This window comes from Silene latifolia, chromosome 9 (assembly GCF_048544455.1).
Source record: "Silene latifolia isolate original U9 population chromosome 9, ASM4854445v1, whole genome shotgun sequence".
Classification (NCBI taxonomy): domain Eukaryota; kingdom Viridiplantae; phylum Streptophyta; class Magnoliopsida; order Caryophyllales; family Caryophyllaceae; genus Silene; species Silene latifolia.
The window spans coordinates 54115756-54136150 of record NC_133534.1 but is presented as its reverse complement, the minus strand read 5'-3'; the positions used below and the strand labels follow the sequence as shown (position 1 = coordinate 54136150).

Below are 20395 nucleotides of genomic sequence, written 5' to 3'. Positions count from 1 at the left end.
GTAGACTAGTAGTATAAAGAAAAGGGTAAAAAGCATTTAATAAACCTTTTGAATAAGATGATGACAACATGAGACTACAAAGTACAAACGACGGTTTACGGCGGCTAGCGTAAAACAACACTTTATGGACATAATCAAAAATCTCGCGTTGTATGAAAGTGACATTTTCATGTTGCAATTACAATGAATTAACTTTTGACAAGAACAATACTAAAGCATATAACAAAAATCAACACAATTTGTGAGTGACAAAAATGAGGAGAGACTTTGGTGCAACACTTCTAAACCACAGGCTAAACAATCACGCTAAATGTCTTCACTATGCTTCGTAAGTGCAAAGGCTATCAAATCCCATGTACTCGTTATGTTGAATCTTGTAAATCATGTTTGATATGCCTACTCCACCTGTTTAAACACCAACACGGAATTACCGTTAATCCAACATAAACATACAATTAAGATATACAGTGATAAAACGGATTAATATTATGCTTACCAAGTGAAATAGCACTGACAAAAATGGTGAATGCCAAGATGAAGATGATTAGAGAGGCTCTTCCAAGAATAGCAATCAATCTCCTGACAAGAACTTGTCCTACGAATGCGGCAAATGTAGCAACAGCGACAAAGTAGGCAGCTGCCAGATGCATAAAATGTGGATCAACATTTGAAACATGACAAAACTTATATACTTACATATAGTCATATACTACTCCATAAAAAACATTCTTAAATGTGGCCCATATAATAATTATTTGGAGACTTTGCCGCCATGCCCATGTTACTATTTACTAAGTACTAGTGTAGCTCCCGTGCAAATGCACGGTATTTTAGATACAGACATTAGAGAATTTGACAATTAATTAAACTAATGCAGTTTACTTTTATTTTGAAAATGGTAGGAAATTTGCATATATAATTTAAGGAGATATTTTATTAGCCTTATTTATGTAAAAGTTAAACAATGATTGATGTTATAAAATTAATTAGCAGATAAATATTGTTTAATTATAAATATAGATAGTGAACAATAATTAATTAGGAAATAAATATTATCTAGTAGAATATCACTTAGGCGGGAAATTTTAGCGGGAGAATTTGGAGATGTGTTAATCTTTTAGTATATAGGAGATTATTTTGATACTGAAACTAGTGGCCAAGTGCCCAGTTATTCAGGGCGACACCTCCTTAAATGATTTACTATTTTAAAGAGAAGAGTTATGGCGACAGAATAAACTTTGACTGATCAAAACTCCAGCTTACAAGTTCCGAAAGCGGTGATTTTCTTTTTCCAAAGTTTTGTCTTTACAAGATCTTTGGTTTAGAAAAAAATTTAACGTTTTCGAACTTTTGAACCTTGACTGCCGGTTTCTGTGGTATTCCACATTTGATGCTATGGGAGTAACCATGGGGTTAACAGAAACAATTTGCGATAGATAAATCTACTAGTGAGATATTAGAAATAAAAGGAAGATTACCATATGGTACTGGAAATCGGTTAAGAAGGTAGTATTCTATGACGGACATTGACGAGGAGAACATCATGGCAAAGGTAGCAGTGGCACTCGATACCTGTCGAATATGTGCATCAAAGTTAATCTCATATCAAGGTCGTTCTTTCAACCAACGTAAGTACGCAATCATTTAGTTTTTCTTTTTGACCATTAGGATAGTTTTTCTTTTATGTGATGGCTGAACCCAAGTGATGAGCATCACCACTCAATGACTAACAACTAATGTTTTAGCTGAAATTATACAAGTCGGAGCACGAACTTTAATCTCAAGAAAAGTTGAGGAAGTTTGACCTGAGGAATTATGCCAATCTCGAGGAAGAGAGGGCCTAAAATAAAACCTCCACCAAGACCAAGTAAACCACCAACCATTCCAGCAGCCATGCCAACGAGGCAGTAAAGAACTAGCTGGTGCACTGTCCATTTCACTTCTGCATCCCCTCGGGAAGTTAGCCTTCTCTTTCCGGTATACAGCATATACGCCTCATACCCTGATGCTCCAACTGCCACCGGGATCTTACAACAAAAAATTACAGAAAAAGTAACAGTTCAAAAGGTTGTAAATATGAGACTGTATAATTACACCAAAGCTAAAGATTTTTGTAATGTGGAGGATACCTGCAATAGATTTGTGGCCCAATATGCTACAGAACAGGTAGAAGTGTACTTCTGCAATAGAACATCAAAAACGAAAAATTAATACTTAAACAAATGAGTCACTAGTAAAACAGTCTAGTGCAAGATCAAAAATGTACCTGTGCGATCTCAAGTCCAAGAATCGCAAGCCAAACAGAACAAAGAACGCCCACTTGTGGCCAATGCACATTTTCCATAATAGGTACCTAATGACAAATTGATCAAGTTTCAGCATTTTTGTGAACTGAGGTTGTGATTCGAAAACCATAGGAAATATTATTACCGTTTCCCTCTTCTCAGGAGCTGCAGGCAGAGCTTTGTAGTCGCCGCCATGACCATTACCTGATACATTTAATGAGGCAACCAGTTTATACCAAAACCAATATAAACAACATAATTCAACTATAATAAAAAAAAAAAATGTCTTCAGGGCTAAGCTACCGTCAGTTATCCTTTGAGCAGCCTCCTGAAAAAGGTTTATAAGTCGTGTTAAGAGAATAAAATAACTTCAGATCTAAAAGTTGCAATGATGTAAATCAGTGAAGTTAAGGATTAAGGACCTTTTTCAAGATTGTTTCTTTCTTCCATGTATCAACACCCCTGAGGAAAGCCTTAGTCGATGTAACTGCATTTGATAGTTTAAAATTAATCACCTAATTAACTACGGAGTACACGAATAAATAGTTTTAACTTGGAAACTTTATCATTGTGTACATACATATGAAGAGAATGATAAGCAAGACTGTGATCATCCAGTCGGCAAATATCACATTGAAGGCAACTCCAATACTGATTCCGAGCACCAACATGGGTTGGAAGAGAAGTGCGAGATCATAATCAATAACAGGCATTTCTAGAGTTGGATGCCTTTGTTTAAGATTATAGTAAACAGTTGAAACCGCAGCTCCCATTATCATACCTGAGCAAACAATCAAAATATCACAACTAAACTATTAAGATCCTAAATTTTGTTTCAAAAATTATTGTTGCATTATGTCGTTTCAATCTACGTTTCACCAAACTTATTAATTCAATTTTACAACACAAACACATGTTAATATCAAGGCTAAATACATCATCTCTCCATTCCAATAAATTTTACATATTTTTCAAAATACAAAAGAAAATTTTGAAAAATGTATGCAAATGATTGGAATGTAGGGGGTAAAACATTAGGAAATAGCCGAGGCTGATACTCAGACACATTCCGGTGACAAATGCTAGTAGCTAGGTAGGCTAGGTTAAAGGAAGTAGCAACACACATTCAAAGTAAAAACTCTAACTTGAATATCGTGATCCTCAATAAGTCTTGCTACATTTCATCACAATTAAAAAGTTATCGGAACAATTTTCTAAGCTATATTAGTTTGTCATTAAAATTGTCACATTTTCGTCTTAAATGGGTCACATTTGGCCCGTCTTCAGCTTGTGACGAAAAGTGCTTGTCTTCACTGAGAATTCGTGATCCTAATATGATGATGCAAAACCTTGAAAAACCAAGATTCTAAAAGAGGGAAAAAAAAAGAAATACACACAGCTACTGTAAATAACAATTGTTGCAGAAAAGGATGTGTGCTTTGTAAGATCATCCAATTTAGTATCAGATCCAAGTTGTTTGAGTCCATTTGACATTAAACTAAGATGAAAAGTAACACAAAAGTAGAGAATTTAGAAAAGAAAAAAGAGAATAAGAAAGGCTTACATTTAGAAATAGCAGTTGAAGATTTGGAATCAAATCCAATAATAAGAGTAAGCATAGGTACAAAAATACCACCCCCACCAACACCTCCAACACTCCCAAATGCAGCTCCACAGAATCCAATCACTGATCCCACTATTATTTCCCATCCAAATTTCATGTCCTGTCAACCAACATGACAATTAAATTGACCTACTCCCTCCGTCTCAATCATTTGTTTGATAAAAAAAGTAAATAAATGAATAAGACGACGACAAAAATTTAGTCAACTCACCGGCCAAACATGGACATAACCACTTTTGCCTTGCCATAAGAAATTGACAACTTTATTAAGAAAGCTAACTTCAACTTGTTCAATCTCAATCTCAGTTGCTGCAATTTCTTTCAAAATTTCATCATTTGCAGAAACAAATAAAAGAAAACAAGCAACAAACAGAGCATTGAAAAGAACAATCTTCATCAACCAAGATTTACCCATCATTAAATTTTCACTTTTTTCAAAAAACTGTAGTCAACCCACCAAATGTATACACCTCAAAAGTACTCCGTATTATTTATGATCTTATAATAATGAATAAAATGGGAAATTTTAAGAAATAAATAAGATCTCAGAAGATTGTAAACGACAGAGTAGAAAAAGAAGGGAAATTTCGGAGAGAAAGAGGGGATTGGAGGTTATGCAAAGGATATCAAAGACAAGATTTGTCTTGCTATTTCAATACTTGCAATTTGCAGAAGAGTTGTTATATCTCTCCTACAAACCCCCCACTTTCTCTTTTTTCCCTTTCTTTCTCTAGTGTGGTGACTGCTGAACTTCCTCCTCCCTAGAGGTTTTATACTTTTATTTATGGAAGTGGTAATCGGGTTACTTGGGTCTCTTATGAGTTATGAGTAGACCTGGCAAAACGGGTCACTCGGGTCGGGTACGGGTCGGGTCAGTTTGGGTCGGGTCATTTCGGGTCTGCCACATATTTCGGGTCGGGTCGGGTCGGGTCACTTTTGGGTTCGGGTCAATTTCGGGTGACCTGTTGTCGGGTCATTTTCGGGTATAGGTCATTTTGGGTCGGGTTGCTTTTGAGTTAATGGCTAAGCACTTAAGTTAATACTATTTTGATTAAGAAATGCTATTTTGCAAATTTAACCATTTATTAGGGATTATTGTAACCAATGAAACTTTATTTTGATATATATAATACTAATATGAGTTAGTACTAGTCGTTTTGGGTCACTTTGGGTCACTTCAAGTCATTTGGGATCAGGTCAGTTATGAGTCGGGTCTTTTCAGATTGGGTCACCTCGGGTCGGGTCAACATTGGGTCAGACAATGTTCGGGTCGGGTCTGGGTCGGGTCGGGTCAATTCGGGTTTCGGGTCATATTCGGGTCAAGCAAGTTCGGGTCATTTTCGGGTCTCGGGTCAGCCTTTTCGGGTCGGGTCATTCGGGTCTGACCCATTTTGCCAGGTCTAGTTATGAGTTATGACTAGAGCGGTCAAACTTAACTCGACCCGACTCAATACGCACCTGAAAGCTTAGCAATCCAAAATCAATCCAATCCATTTGCGAACCGATACCCGATGATTAGTAACCTGAACCCGAACCTAACCTGACTCGATATAAACCCGACCTGATAAGATTGATGACTCAACAATTATTAAGCTTAATATATCAAATAAAAGCAATTTAGTGTTTAACTTGACAAACTAGTTTTGAAACCCGTGAAAAATCACGGGTCCTATACAAATTTCCTTTTTTTTATTAATACTACTTGTATAAAATATATTTTGATTTGAAAACATTGCAAACGATAAAATAGGATGTAAATTATGAGATTGAACATAACAACATGGTAATATAAACAATCCCCTATTTACTAAAAGAATAGGAAAAGTTTCAAGTTTTCCCGCCTAAACTACATTTCCTATTTTGATACAATCTCTTATTTACTTTCCTATTTTGATATAATCTCTTATCAAAATTTGTCTCTAAGATTTTTGTGATAAAAATTCGTTCTTTGTATGCTAAATCGTATCTAAATGATATGCTAATAAAAAAATTATAAACAATTTCATTAATTTTGTTTATAAATATATACATTCCATGACATTACTCAATTTTTTAAATAGTTTTATAATTAATTTTTCTTCCTAAAAATAAAAACTCTACAATTACCGCGCATTTATTGTGCGGGATCTAAACTAGTAATAATATATGAGATTAGTGGGGAATAGAGGCATTGTATCTGTCGTTAAAATGCGGGTCTTGTAAAAGATACAAAAAAAAAAATCTAATCATGAGTAACTCTTCTTCTCCTCTATTAACAACCTAGTAAATTAATGGGATTTAGGCATTTAATAGAAAGTTTTTTTATGCTAACTCGTAAATTCAGTAATGATTTGCTTTCTCAATTCATCATACTCAAATTAAATAGTCGAATTACATGTATATAGACATACGTTGTTTATATAGAAATCAATGATTAATACTTATACATGGGTTATGTATTATGTAACTTCAAGATATTGGTGCTCCGGAGATTGAGGAATTTCTTAGCCGCCAATTTACCAAAGGCGGTCAAGTTTTTCTCCTTCAATAGCTAAAAGAAAAATAGCCTAACAAAGTGAATGAAGTAAGACTAATATAGTAATTGAATACATTGAATACGTGTCTCTCCATTTCAAATTTAATTGTCATTTGAAGGTTTTTTTTTTCTCTTGTAAGAATTATCCGTCAATGTTGTGTCGATACTATCACTACTACTAAAAGGCCAAGAATAACTAATAGACTATAAACCTTAGCATAATTATTGGAACAAAAATAGATAGGCTAATATCAATTAAAATAATCAACGACATAAAAATACATCCTCAATATGGTGATTATTCCATTCAAGAGCTTTAGATTTGATCGTCCATATGAACACATCCTCCAACATCAACTATCGTGTTAACTGATATTAAATTAATATCTGAAATAAAAAAAATTGATAATTCTTAAATTGTGTTCTGTCTCACCGATTGTCATGTATTAATAATTAAAATAGGAAAATCTCCCAAAAAAAGGAAATTCCAAGAAAAAAAATGAGAAACATCATGCTACCTCTTAAAAAATCCACATATTTGTCGATTGTCATTTGCACGTATTGATCTCCAAGTATATCATGCTCCTGAAAATTAATCAATTGTACAAATTAGTATTATGCCAAAATCAATTGTATACGAAATACAAAATTGCATATGATTTACCGAGTATATGTAAAATATTATCAAATGAGTTTTGTATTAATAATTAAAATAATCTCCCCAAAAAAATTCCCAGGAAAAAAAATGAGAAACATCATCTGTAATACTACGGTTTTATGAGTCTCTGGGTACTCTATCGAGTAGGTCTTACTCTGTCGAGTAAGGGTGTTTTGATTTTAGAAACAGTATTCTGTCTGTAGGGTACTCGATCGAGTAAGTGGCACTCGATCGAGTACGTCAGTTACTCGATCAAGTAGCTCGGTTAGCGGGTATTAATTCGATGGGTTTTGTTAATAACAAGGATTAATACATAATTCTTTCCGTCATCTTCATAAATCACTTTTACAAACCTAATAACATTAAAAAGGAGATTCAACCTACGTTCTTCGCATCATCCGTGTTATTGACAAATCCCGGAGCTTGAGAGGTCGGATTTCATCGTTCTTTACATCCTTGTGATCCTTGCGTCGAGGGTAAGATCTACGTACCAATTTTATAGTAATTAGTTAACTTTGTTTAAACCCTAATTTGGAGGATTGGGGGTTTTTGATGGTTATTATGATTGTTAGTAATTATATGATTATGTGAATATGAGGAGGATTCGTAAAAGAGCGTTTTTGAGACAGTTGTTAGATCGTCTGCTGCTTGTGATTGCATTTCAGGTAGGGTTTTCCCTACTCAGTATTAGTTACATGATATATGTGGTGATTTGTGCTGTAGTTAGTGTTGTTGATTGTTTCAGACGATTGTTGAGTTGTATTGTGATTGCTGATTGTCTGTTTGTGTTCTTCGGGGCGTGTCCCTGGCTGAGTGGAGTCACTTGCGGGAGTGGCTTCACGCCCATGATTCGCCTTCTGTGGAACCCGCCACAGAAGGGATGTGCACATTAATGGACATGGGTTATCGCTCGATGGAGATGAGCGGGGATTTGGTGGGTACGGTTGCGGTCCCCCACTGGCGGTGTGGAGTATCTGTTGCAATGGGTACTCTGGCAGGGCTACACACTTTAGTGTGTAGTCAGTTACATGGAGATTGTTTCTGGAGACCGGGGTTTGATGTGACGATTGTGTTGTTTGGTAATTGTTGTATTGTATCTTGTTTTGTGTAATTAGTACTGACCCCGTTTAATTGTTTTAAAAACTGTGGTGATCCATTCGGGGATGGTGAGCAGTTATTGAGCAGGTTTGACTAGAGGCATTTGGGCTAGCTGGGATGTGTCACCACGAGCTGATTAGAGTCTTCCGCTGTCATATATTAGTTGTTTAGACCTTTGGTTTTTGAGAACATGTATTGTACCTTTTATCAGTTTGGTTTTGGACTTGTAATCACTTTAAACAGTTTGGCTATTTAAATTATGTTTCTTTATTGTCATTTGATTATCATTGCCTCGGTAAACCGAGATGGTGACGTTCTTATACCTGAGTGGTCCTGGTAAGGCACTTGGAGTATGGGGGTATCACAAAGTGGTATCAGAGCAACGATCCTGAAACCTGTAACCAATGAATCTAATGAACATAGGGAGTCAATTAAAATGAACCCGGAGTAAAGGTTGTAAGAGCTCATGCAAAGGCTTGGGAGACGTCCTAAAGTCGCGAACTCGCCCTGAAATTTTGAACCGGTCACATGGGGATGTGTGTCAGGGTCGTATGTGTTGTCTTTTGGTTTGTATGTGTACATAACGGTATGTGTCGTAAATTGTTGGATGTTGGATGTGGAGAATTGAAAGTATGGTTAAAAGTTGAAGAGATATGTTTTATATGTGAATTGAATGAGAAGTATGTTGGGTGTTTATAATATGGCATTTTGATAACATGAATAGATCGTTTTAATGATTGTATAAGGAGTTGCGCGTATTTGCATGCGTAGTTACGTTTATTTTATTAAACTTATAAAACCTGTATATTATGTTGGGAAGGTGAGACGAACATGCGGGTAGTTTATACGAGTCAGCATGACTCGATCGAGTGGGGGGCACTCGATCGAGTGGGTGAGGTACTCGATCGAGTGGGTGTGACTCGTTCGAGTAGGTAGTTGGATGTTTTCTGGACAGAACCGTGTTTTTGGGTACTCGATCGAGTACATAGGAGGCACTCGATCGAGTAGGGGTCACTCGCTCGAGTGGCTGGTCAGTTCGGTCGAGTATGTTTGTGATCATAAGGTCTGTTTGGGGTCTGGAGTCGGGGCACTCGATCGAGTATGTTATGGTACTCGATCGAGTGGGTTATGGTACTCGATCGAGTGGGGTCTGTGTAGGCTATATACGTGTTCTGGGTTATAGTATGTATGTTTATGTCTACCTTTTCTTATATAGTTTCAAGATGCCGCCTAAGAGAAATGCCTTGTACACTAGAGCTGAGAGCATGACCACAGATGACATAGTTAAGATGTTGGAGCACCAAGATGCTCTTACAGAAGCTTTAAAGAGAATGGGGAAGGATAAGGATGTTGATCATTCAAAGATTAGTCTCTACATAGCGAGGTTTAATCCAAAAGAGTACAAGGGGACTGGGGAGCCAATTCTTCTGGATAATTGGCATAGAGAGATGGAGAACATCTTGTATTTGGTGCACTGCCCGGATGATATTAAAGTGGAACAAGCTGCGTTCTACTTAAGGGAGGCGGCAGGTGAGTGGTGGGACAAGGTAAAGGTGAACGCTAGGGATATGTATGCGAGGCAGGGGTTACCTGCTATTCCTTGGGAAGAGTTTAGAAAGGCTATGAGGCGAGAGTTCGTACCGGAGCATGTGAGGAGTAAGTTGAGAGAGGAGTTCGATGGGTTTAAGATGACAGCTGACATGACAGTGGCTGAGTACTACCGACAGTTTAATAAGAAGGCTAGGTATGCTGTGGATATGGGATTGAGTGATGAGAACCTAGCTCTGAGGTTTGAGAAGGGGTTGACCCCCAAGATTATGGAGAAGTTACCTGTGGGAGTCCTTACGGATGTTAAGGAAGCTTATGAGAGAGCTGGGAGGGCTGAGCGACTAGTGGAGATAGCCCGAGAGAGAGGTGCTGAGAAAAGAAAGGCTGAGAGTGAGGGAGGTGGCCAATCCAACTATAAGAAGGGTAACCACACTCAGGCGAGAGCATATTCATCGGGCTCGGGGTTTAGTGCTGGGGCTTCTTTCGGGAGAGGCCGTGGTAGTAGTGGAGGTAGCTGGGGTATGACCTGCTACAACTGTGTCGGTACGGGCCATAAGAGATATGAGTGCACTAGTGCGGTGAGTGGAGGTTTACCGAGGCCAGGACATGGGAGCTTTTCTCAGGGTCCGGCACATAGTTATGCGAGCAACAGACCAGCTGGGTCATGGAACAACAGGGGAGGTCAGAGCAAAAACGGTGGGGGCAACCGCAATGGCGGTAACTCTTATCGAAAACCTGCTATGAACACCAACAACAACCAGGGGTCGGGTGCTAAACCGGCTACTTCAGCTAGTACTGTCCAGGGAGGTGGGCAGAAGACCAGTGGCAAGCTGTTCATGATGGAGAAGAAAGCCGCTGAGGACGACGCTCATGTTATCACTAGTACTTTTCTTGTTAACGGTGTTTATACCTTTGTTTTGTTTGATTCGAGGGCATCACAGTTGTTTGTATCTTCGAGTCATGTTAAACAGTTGGGTCTGAGAGAGTATGAGTCTGTAAAAGAGGAAGTTTTTATTGATGCGTATAAGGAGCGGAAGATTGAATTGTGAATTCAAGTGAAGCGGGAGATCCGAATGCACTAGGTGCAACCCGATCTGATCGTGTCACTTGAGGCCTTTTGGGCGAAGCGAAAGTCTTTTGATTTGTTTTTGTGTGTATGTTGTGCAAGAATGAAAGGATATTTGCTTCGATTTCTTGTAAGAAGATCGAACCAATGGGATATTTGCTATCAGTAGACCTATAACGATAACAATGGGGAATTACTCGAAAACGCGCCAAGTAATTCAACTTAAACTGCGGAGCGCGTCCCTAGTTCAAGGCAAGACTCGAAAGCATCGACTCTTTGAAAAAGATTGAAACACAAGTTTCTCTCTCTAAAAGGTTTTTCTTAATTCTTTGATGATTACAAATGAGGAGGATAGGTCCTTTATATAGGACAAAAGCCTTGGCCTCCAAGCAAGCATTTAATGCTAGTTTGTAAGTTCTAGGATGAATGAACACATAGAACTTACAACCTAGACCCTTTTGTCAAGTTTTATTCAAACTAGATTGAAAATGCAAAAAATATAAAATTGGATTCTTCCCCCTTGGTGCCGCCACAAGTTCGACCCTCTCACTTGTTCCCACACGGCATCAAGGTTTTCGCGGGTCTTGAGCTTCAATCGCACATATTTCCTTTCTTTTCTTTGAGCCCATCCAATCTTTGTGCATAAAAAATGTATTACTCGGGCTTGTTTTTGCTTGGTCCTCTAAGTCGAGCACAACTTCTTCTATTGGGTCCATATCCGCGTCATCTCCTCCCTCTTGAAAAGGAATTGCCCTCAATTCCTTGATTCCATCGTCGTCGACGTAAGGAGATAGATCCCCGATGTTGAAGGTAGTGTGCACTCCATATTCTCTGGGTAGTTCGATCTTGTATGCGTTGTCGCCTACCTTTGATATTACCCTGTAAGGACCTTCCGCACGCGGCATGAGTTTGTTTTTGCGTTTGTTTGGAAACCGGTCCTTCCTCAAGTGTAACCATACGAGGTCTCCTTCGCTGAAAGATCTTGGTCGGCGGTTCTTGTTTGTCTTGCGCTTGTATACTTTATTAATTTTCTCGATTCTCGCCCGGACTTGATCATGCAGTTTGATCATAGATTTTAGTTTGGACTCAACATCCTTGTGAATGAGTTCATCCTTGGGTAGGGGAATGAGGTCTAGTGGAAAGTATGGGTTTATGCCATATACGACCTCAAATGGAGAGTGCTTTGTCGCATACGTTGGAGAGCGGTTATATGCGAACTCGGCGTGAGCGAGTTTCAAGTCCCAATCTTTCTGAGTTTTGCTCACAAGACTTCGCAGCATCGTTCCTAGGGTGCGATTTGTGACCTCCGTTTGTTCGTCCGTCTGAGGATGATGAGAGGTGCTGATTAAGAGTTTGGTCCCCACCCTTTTCCACAACGTTTTCCAGAAGTAGCTTAGGAACTTGGAATCTCGATCGGAGACGATCGTCCTTGGGATCCCGTGGAGACGCATGACTTCTCGAAAATACAAATCTGCCACATTGCTGGCCTCATCAGTCTTATGACACGCGATAAAATGGGCCATCTTAGAGAATCGGTCGACCACTACCATGATCGCATCTTTGCCTCTCTGGGTTCGAGGTAATGCCACAATGAAATCCATTGATATATATTCCCAAGGTCGGCATGGGATAGGTAAGGGTATGTATTCCTCGGGTTGGAATTTGCTTTTGGCCATGTGACATGTGATGCATTTTCGTACTATCGCTTGTACGTCTCCTTGTAGTTGTGGCCAATAAAAATGTTCCTTGAGGATATCCATGGTTTTTTTTACCCCAAAATGTCCCCCAAGTCCACCTCCGTGGGCTTCTCGAATAAGGAGTTCTCGGGTTGGAAGTTTTGGCACACAAAGTCTATTACCTTTGAAGAGGAAACCATCTTGAATAATGAATTCATCATGAGTCCCGGTTTTGCAACGCTCGAAGGTTCCCCCAAAGTCGGGACCGTGCTCGTAGGAATCCTTTAATGCCTCAAATCCCAGAAATCAGACATCGAGCACCGTCAATAATGAGTATCGTCGTCAGAGAGCATCGGCCACCACATTAATTTTGCCAGTTTTGTATTTTGAGGAAAAATGGGAGGACTGTAAGAATTCCACCCACTTGGCATGCCTTGAGTTCAACTTTTGTTGCCCATTGATGTGTTTTAACGATTCGTGGTCTGAATGCAGGATGAAATGACTCGGTCGGAGATAGTGACTCCAATGTTGAAGAGCTCTTACGATCGCATAGAATTCCTTGTCGTAAGTCGAGTAATTGAGCCTGGCCCCACTCAGTTTCTCGGAGAAGTAAGCGATGGGTCGCTTTCCTTGTACTAGCACGGCTCCAATTCTAACACCGCTTACGTCACATTCTACCTCGAACGGGCGGGTGAAATCTGGGAGTGCCAATAATGGTGCCTCACAAAGTTTTTGGATAATTGTTTCGAACGCCTTTTGAGCAGCCGGAGTCCATACGAAAGTTCCCTTCTTTGTACACTCGGTGATAGGGCTAGCGATGGTGCTAAAATCCCGAATGAACCTCCGATAGAACGATGAAAGTCCGTGAAAGGATCAGACTTCCGTGACAGTCTTGGTAATAGGCCATGACTTGATTGTTTCAATCTTGGATTGATCGACGGAAACCCCTTCTTTAGAAACTTTGTAGCCAAGAAAGATAACGCTTTCGACTAAGAATGAGCACTTCTCCTTTTTGCCGTAGAGTTGTTGTTCCCGAAGTGTGTTGAACACCTTACGAAGGTGTTGGAAGTGATCATCCTTGCTCCGACTGTAGATCAAAATGTCGTCCAAGTAAACGACCACGAATCTGCTTAGGAAAGGCTTGAGTATTTCGTTCATGAGTCGCATAAAGGTACTTGGAGCATTTGTCAAGCCGAATGGCATAACCGTCCACTCGTATAATCCATGTTTAGTTTTAAACGCGGTTTTCCACTCGTCCCCTTCTCTCATCCGAATTTGGTGATAGCCACTCCTCAAATCAACTTTAGAGAAGATCTCAGACCCATGTAATTCATCGAGCATATCATCGAGCCTCGGAATTGGAAACCGATACTTGATAGTGATGTTGTTAACGGCTCGACTATCGATGCACATTCGCCATGTTCCATCCTTCTTTAGAACAAGTAGCGCAGGGACGACACATGGGCTCATGCTTTCGCGCACATAACCTCGTTCCATTAGCTCCTCGATTTGCCGTTGTAACTCTTTAGTCTCCATCGGATTGCACCGATAGGCGGCTTTATTCGGCAAGGGAGCTCCGGGCAGGAGGTCGATTTGGTGTTCGATCCCACGAATAGGTGGTAAACCAGCGGGTAGCTCCTCTGGGAAAACATCCTTGAACTCCTCCAAGAGTGAGGTTAATCGTCCATCCTTGCTTCCATTGCTAGGAGTCTCATTGACCACCATCAGGTAAACCTGGTTGCCATTGACAATAGCCTCGTCCACTTCTTTCTCACTAGCAAGCATGGCCATGCTAGCTGTCTTTCCACGCTTGGCACTCATGGAACGCACTTCACCAGGAGCCATTGGTTTTAAGATAATCCTTTTTCCCTTACTTACCAACTCGTATTCGTTGCTCCGACCGCGATGCACCACATCCCGGTCATACTGCCAAGGTCGTCCTAATAGGACATGACATGTATCCATTGGCACAACATCGCATAGGATGTCGTCGTTGTAAGATCCCATGGTTAGTGCCACCCTCGCTTGCTTAGTGATTTTTACCTTATTCTCGTCATCCAGCCAATGCAGGGCATACGGCTTTGGGTGAGGCGTCGTGGGTAGCTTTAGCTTCTCCACCATTTCATTTGAGGCAGCGTTGGTGCAGCTGCCTCCGTCAATGATTAGGCTACACCATTTGTCTTTCACTTGGCACTTGGTGTGAAATATTTGACTTCGCTGCTCCGTTTCAATGGGCGAAGTTTGGGCTTGCAGGGTTCGGAGAACCAAAGCACAATCATAACTAGGAGCAACGTAATCCTCGGCGTTCTCGGCGTGTGCCTCTTCCTCTTCTCCTTCTAGATTAAAAATGCCCTCGGTTCTTTCTTCTTCTTCAAACAACTCATCACGACACTCCACGGCCTCTCTTAGTGTGATTGTCCGTTGATTCGGGCACGCATTTTTGAAATGCCCAAACCCTTGGCATTTGAAACACCGAATCTGCGTGTAGCTATTTTTCTTTGAGGCGGGTGGTTTAATAGCAGAACTGGAGGCGGAAGTTGTCTTGGGCTCGGTGGTATTTCTCGTTGTTCTTGTCCTCGAGTTGTTCTCATTCTTCCAAGTCTGGCTACTTTCACCATAGGTGGTTGTCACCTTCGTCTTTCCTTGTGGCTCCACCTTGAGACACATACTACACAAGGTATCAAAATCTGAGTAATTCTGCAACTCGACGACGTGGGCGATGTTGCGGTTTAGACCGCGTAGGAACCACGCCATTCTTATGTCCTCATCTTCCACCAAGTCTCCCATTAAGGCTAGATTTTCAAATTCGTTGATGTAGTCTAGGACACTTAGCCTTCCCTGGGTAAGATCGGTGATCTTACGATAGGTCATGAGCCTATGTGTTGCGGGGACATATCTTTTCCGTAATTTGAGTTTAAGCACGTGCCATGATGTTATCTTTGCTTTACCGGCTCGAACTCTCCTGGTCTTAAAGCTTTCATACCATAATGAAGCCCCATTCCTTAATTTTAAAACGACGTACTTGCAACATTGTTCATCATCGAGATCCTTAAATTCAAACATCCGATCTATTTGTCTATCCTATTCGAGATAAACCTCGGGGTCCGTGCCTCCCGTGAACTCGGGTAGTTCACTGACCTTGAACTCTTCAGCAGCTCGTTCTCGTCTCGGCATCCACTTGGGATCGTTTTCTTGTAAATTCTTTAAAGCCCTTTGAAGATTCTTGAGAAAGTTGGGATCGTCGAAATTCATTTTTGATGTTGGTTGTTTGAAATTTCGAAACTCCTTTTTTTTTTTGATAGTGAACAGTACCGTGAACAGTGACTTTTTTTTTTTTGGTTCAAACCGTGCCTTCAAGATCCAATCGATTAAACCTCAACTACCTCGTTGAGTTTAACCTTTGAATACCAATCGCGTTGGATATTCAACTACTAACTAATTGGGACCTCCTTAGGACCGTCTTGATTTTTTTTGGGGGTGATCAAGAGCCGAAGCCCTGATACCACTTGATGCGTATACGGAGCGGAAGATTGAATTGTGAATTCAAGTGAAGCGGGAGATCCGAATGCACTAGGTGCAACCCGATCTGATCGTGTCACTTGAGGCATTTTGGGCGAAGCGGAAGTCTTTTGTTTTGTTTTTGTGTTTATGTTGTGCGAGAATGAAATGATATTTGCTTCGATTTCTTGTGAGAATATTGAACCAATGGGATATTTGCTATCACTAGACCTAGCGATAACAATGGGGAATTACTCGAAAACGCGTCAAGTAATTCAACTTAAACTGCGGAGCGCGTCCTTAGTTCAAGGCAAGACTCGAAAGCATCGACTCTTTGAAAAAGATTGAAACACAAGTTTCTCTCTCTAAAAGGTTTTTCTTAATTCTTTGATGATTACAAATGAGGAGGCTAGGTCCTTTATATAGGACAAAAGCCTTGGCCTCCAAGCAAGCATTTAATGCTAGTTTTTAAGTTCTAGGATGAATGAACACATAGAACTTACAACCTAGACCCTTTTGTCAACTTTTATTCAAACTAGGTTGAAAATGCAAAAAATTTAAAATTGGATTCTTCCCCCTTGGTGCCGCCACAATTTCGACCCTCTCACTTTTTCCCACACGGCATCAAGGTTTTCGCGGGTCTTGAGCTTCAATCGCACATATTTCCTTTCTTTTCTTTGAGCCCATCCAATCTTTGTGCATAAAAAATGTATTACTCGGGCTTGTTTTTGCTTGGTCCTCTAAGTTGAGCACAACTTCTTCTATTGGGTCCATATCCGCGTCATTTATACCTTCGGGTGAGTCTGTATCATGTGGGAGGTTGTATAGAGATGTATCCATGATAGTTGGGCAAGTTGATCTACCTGTAGACTTGTTAGAGTTTCCTTTATACGGTTTTGAGATGATAGTCGGGATGGATTGGTTAGGAAAGTACAAAGCTAAGATAGACTGTCATCAAAAGAAAGTGTCTCTGAGGGGTCCTAAGGGTATTAGTGTGTCTTATCGTGGGTTTGTTGTCAAACCCAAAGTTAAGTTGATTGCAGCTGTGACCTTGAAGTCCTATCTGAGGAAGGGGTGTCCGATGATCTTGTGCCATGTGAGAGATGACAGGATGGAGAATCCGACAGTTGATCAAATACCAGTTGTGGGGGAGTTTTCAGATGTCTTTCCAGATGAGATTCTGGGGTTGCCACCGAAGAGGGAGATAGATTTCAGTGTTGAGCTAAAATCGGGGACAGAGCCAATCTCTAAGGCACCGTACCGGATGGGTCCTAAGGAGTTGGAGGAGCTCAGGAAGCAGCTAAATGATCTCATAGAGAGGGGATACATTAGACCTAGTATATCACCGTGGGGAGCACCAGTTCTTTTTGTGAAGAAGAAAGATGGGAGCCTGAGGTTGTGCATAGATTAGAGAGAGTTGAATCGAGTGACGGTGAAGAACAAGTATCCTTTCCCAAGGATAGATAGTCTGTTTGATCAGTTAAGTGGTGCAGCAGTCTTTTCCAAAATTGATCTGAGATCGGGGTACCATTAGGTGAATATTAGAGAGGAGGACATACCAAAGACAGCTTTCACGTCGAGGAATGGCCATTATGAGTATGTGGTGATGCCGTTTGGGTTATCTAATGCACCTGCTGTGTTTATGGATTTGATGAACATAGTCTTCAGTCAGGTTTTGGACAAGTTTGTAGTGGTTTTCATCGATGACATCTTAGTCTATTCTAAGACTAAGGAGGAGCATAAGGAGCATCTCAGGATTGTGTTGCAGACCTTGAGGGAGCATGAGTTGTATGCAAAGTTGTCCAAGTGTGAGTTCTGGTTGGAGAAAGTTGCCTTTCTGGGGCATGTGATTTCAAAGGAAGGGGTAGCTGTGGATCTTGCAAAGATTGAGGCTGTTACCAAGTGGGAAGCACCAAAGAATGTAGCTGAGATAAGGAGTTTCTTGGGTTTAGCTGGATATTACAGACGATTCGTGAAATATTTCTCCAAGATTGCTAGACCTATGGCAGCTTTGATGAGGAAAGAGAATAGGTTCGTTGGGATGAAAGTTGTGAGACGGCGTTCTAGACATTAAAGGAGCTTTTGACCACAGCTCTAATCTTAGCATTGCCTGAAGGGAGTGAGAACTTTGAGGTTTATATAGATGCCTCAAAGAATGGGTTGGGATGTGTGTTAATACATAACGGTAAAGTGATTGCCTATGGTTCTAGGCAATTGAAGCCTTATGAGTAGAACTATCCTACACACGATCTGGAGTTGGGTGCAGTTGTGTTTGCTCTCAAGATTTGGAGACATTACCTTTATGGGGCGACCTTTAAGGTATTTTCTGATCACAAGAGCCTCAAGTACATCTTCACTCAAAAGGAGTTGAACATGAGACAGAGGAGATGGATGGAGTTGATTGTCGATTATGACATGGATATTATCTACCATGAGGGGAAAGCCAATGTGGTTGCAGATGCTTTGAGCAGGAAGAGTGTACATTCTTTGTGCACAACTATATCCATGATGAGGTTGAGAGATAAGGTTGGGAAGTTTGGGATACATATGATCCAGAAAGGGGATGCCATGGGAGATTTGACAGTGCAGCCTGATCGTTATGATGATATTCGTAGAAAACATGTGTTAGATCCCAAGATGGTGGAGTGGAGAGCTGGAGTAGAGAAAGAGACATCGTCTAGATTCTCTATTCATACAGACGGTAGTTTGAGGTTTGATGGGAGGTGGTGTGTCCCTAATGATGAGGAGCTGAAAAAGACAATCATGACAGAGGCACATAGTACACCGTATTCGGTACATCCAGGTGGTGACAAGCTGTACAAGGATTTAAAGAAGACTTTCTGGTGGCCTGGGATGAAGAAATAAACAGCTGAGTTTGTGGCTCGTTGTTTGACATGTTAGAGAGTTGAAGGGGAGCAGCGACGACCACATGATAAGATTCAGTCTTTAGAGGTACCTGAGTGGAAGTGGGAATCTATTTCCATGGATTTTATCGTGGGTTTGCCCAAGAGTCAGCAGGGGAACAACATGATATGGGTTATAGTGGATCGACTGACCAAGTCAGCTCATTTTCTGCCAATGAAAGATACATGGACTAAGGCACAATTAGCTATGGCTTATCGGAAGAATATACTAAGGTTACATGGGGTGCCTAAAGACATAGTATCTGACAGAGATGCGAGGTTTATCTCAAGGTTTAGGAAAGAGTTGCAGGAGTCTTTGGGAACGACATTGAAGATGAGTACAAAGATTTCATCCTGCGCAATGATGGTCGACAGAGAGAACAATCAAGACTCTTGAGGATATGTTACGAGCTTGTGTGATGGATTTTGGTGGTAGCTGGGAGCAGAGGTTAGATTTGATTGAGTTTTCCTACAAAAACAGCTATCACACTAGTATTGGCATGGCGCCATTTGAGGCCTTATATGGGAGGAGATGTAGGAGTCTGATTTGCTGGGACGACAGTGCTGAGGCAGTGGTTTTGGGACCAGAGATGGTACATGAGATGGTTGAGCAGATTAAGATGATCAGGGAAAGGATGAGAGCAGTTCAGGACAGGCAAAAGAGTTATGCAGATCTACATCGCCGGGGTATAGAGTTTCAGGTTGGGGACAAGGTTCTTCTGAAAGTGTGTCCTATGCGTGGGGTCATGATATTTGGGAATAAAGGCAAGCTGAGTCAGAAGTTCATAGGACCATATGAGATCTTAGACCGGGTTGGAGAGGTTGCTTACCGTTTGGCTTTACTGTCTTCTTTGGATAGGGTGCATAATGTGTTTCATGTATCTCAGCTGCGGAAGTATGTGAGTGATCCATCACATGTGTTAGAGGCAGAGAACATAGAGCTAGATGAGTCTTTGCCTTACGTTGAGGTGCCTAAGCAGATTCTTGACCGAAAAGTTAGGAGAACTAGAAATGGTGAGACGGTCTTGCTTAAGATTCTTTGGTCTAATCATGAGGTTGAGGAGGCTACATGGGAGGCAGAGGAGTCTATGAGAGAGCGCTATCCGTTTCTTTTTTATCAGGTATGTATGGTTACGAGGACGTAACCTTGTTTCTTTTACGGGGGTAGGAGATGATCGCGAAGAGTTTTTACATCTTTTTATGTTGTTTTTGGGTATAGTTCGTAGTGGGTTGTGTCGGGTTGAGTTTGGTTGGTAGTATGTGTCGGAGTTTTTATGTTGCATTTTGTTTTGGTTGTTGTGTCGGGAGTGTGGTAGTATGTTTTTATTTTGTTGTGGTTTGAACTTCGGGGACGAAGTTCTTTTTAAGGAGGGAAGACTGTAATACTACGGTTTTATGAGTCTCTGGGTACTCTATCGAGTGGGCCTTACTCTGTCGAGTAAGGATGTTTTGATTTTAGAAACAGTATTCTGCCTGTAGGGTACTCGATCGAGTAGCCTGGGTACTCGATCGAGTAAGTGGCAC

At 40.7% G+C, this 20395-nt stretch overlaps 2 protein-coding genes across 2 annotated transcripts; both read right to left on the bottom strand.

Moving 5' to 3' along the window:
• Positions 1–14: 14 nt before the first annotated feature.
• Positions 15–4695, bottom strand: LOC141599774 (sulfite exporter TauE/SafE family protein 3-like). The gene is made up of 12 exons (XM_074419882.1): positions 4121–4695; positions 3850–4009; positions 2866–3066; positions 2708–2772; positions 2589–2613; positions 2431–2489; positions 2267–2353; positions 2130–2180; positions 1806–2027; positions 1479–1572; positions 497–637; positions 15–405 (listed from the first exon to the last, which is right to left on the bottom strand). The coding sequence occupies exons 1-12, from the start codon at positions 4325–4327 to the stop codon at positions 320–322; spliced, it is 1398 nt and encodes a 465-aa protein (XP_074275983.1). The 5' UTR covers positions 4328–4695; the 3' UTR covers positions 15–319.
• An 8648-nt stretch (positions 4696–13343) lies between these two features.
• Positions 13344–15722, bottom strand: LOC141601052 (uncharacterized). The gene is made up of 2 exons (XM_074421313.1): positions 15609–15722; positions 13344–15518 (listed from the first exon to the last, which is right to left on the bottom strand). The coding sequence occupies exons 1-2, from the start codon at positions 15720–15722 to the stop codon at positions 13344–13346; spliced, it is 2289 nt and encodes a 762-aa protein (XP_074277414.1).
• Positions 15723–20395: the final 4673 nt, after the last annotated feature.

Coding starts and splice junctions, on each gene's coding strand:
- LOC141599774 (XM_074419882.1), bottom strand. CDS start 4,327: ATGATGGGTAAATCTTGGTTGATGAAGATTGTTCTTTTCAATGCTCTG. Junction 2,773..2,865: donor GCTTATCATTCTCTTCATAT/GTATGTACACAA, acceptor TATCAAATGCAG/TTACATCGACTAAGGCTTTC. Junction 2,181..2,266: donor TTGGACTTGAGATCGCACAG/GTACATTTTTGA, acceptor GTTCTATTGCAG/AAGTACACTTCTACCTGTTC.
- LOC141601052 (XM_074421313.1), bottom strand. CDS start 15,722: ATGAATTTCGACGATCCCAACTTTCTCAAGAATCTTCAAAGGGCTTTA. Junction 15,519..15,608: donor GAGCTGCTGAAGAGTTCAAG/GTCAGTGAACTA, acceptor TTTGAATTTAAG/GATCTCGATGATGAACAATG.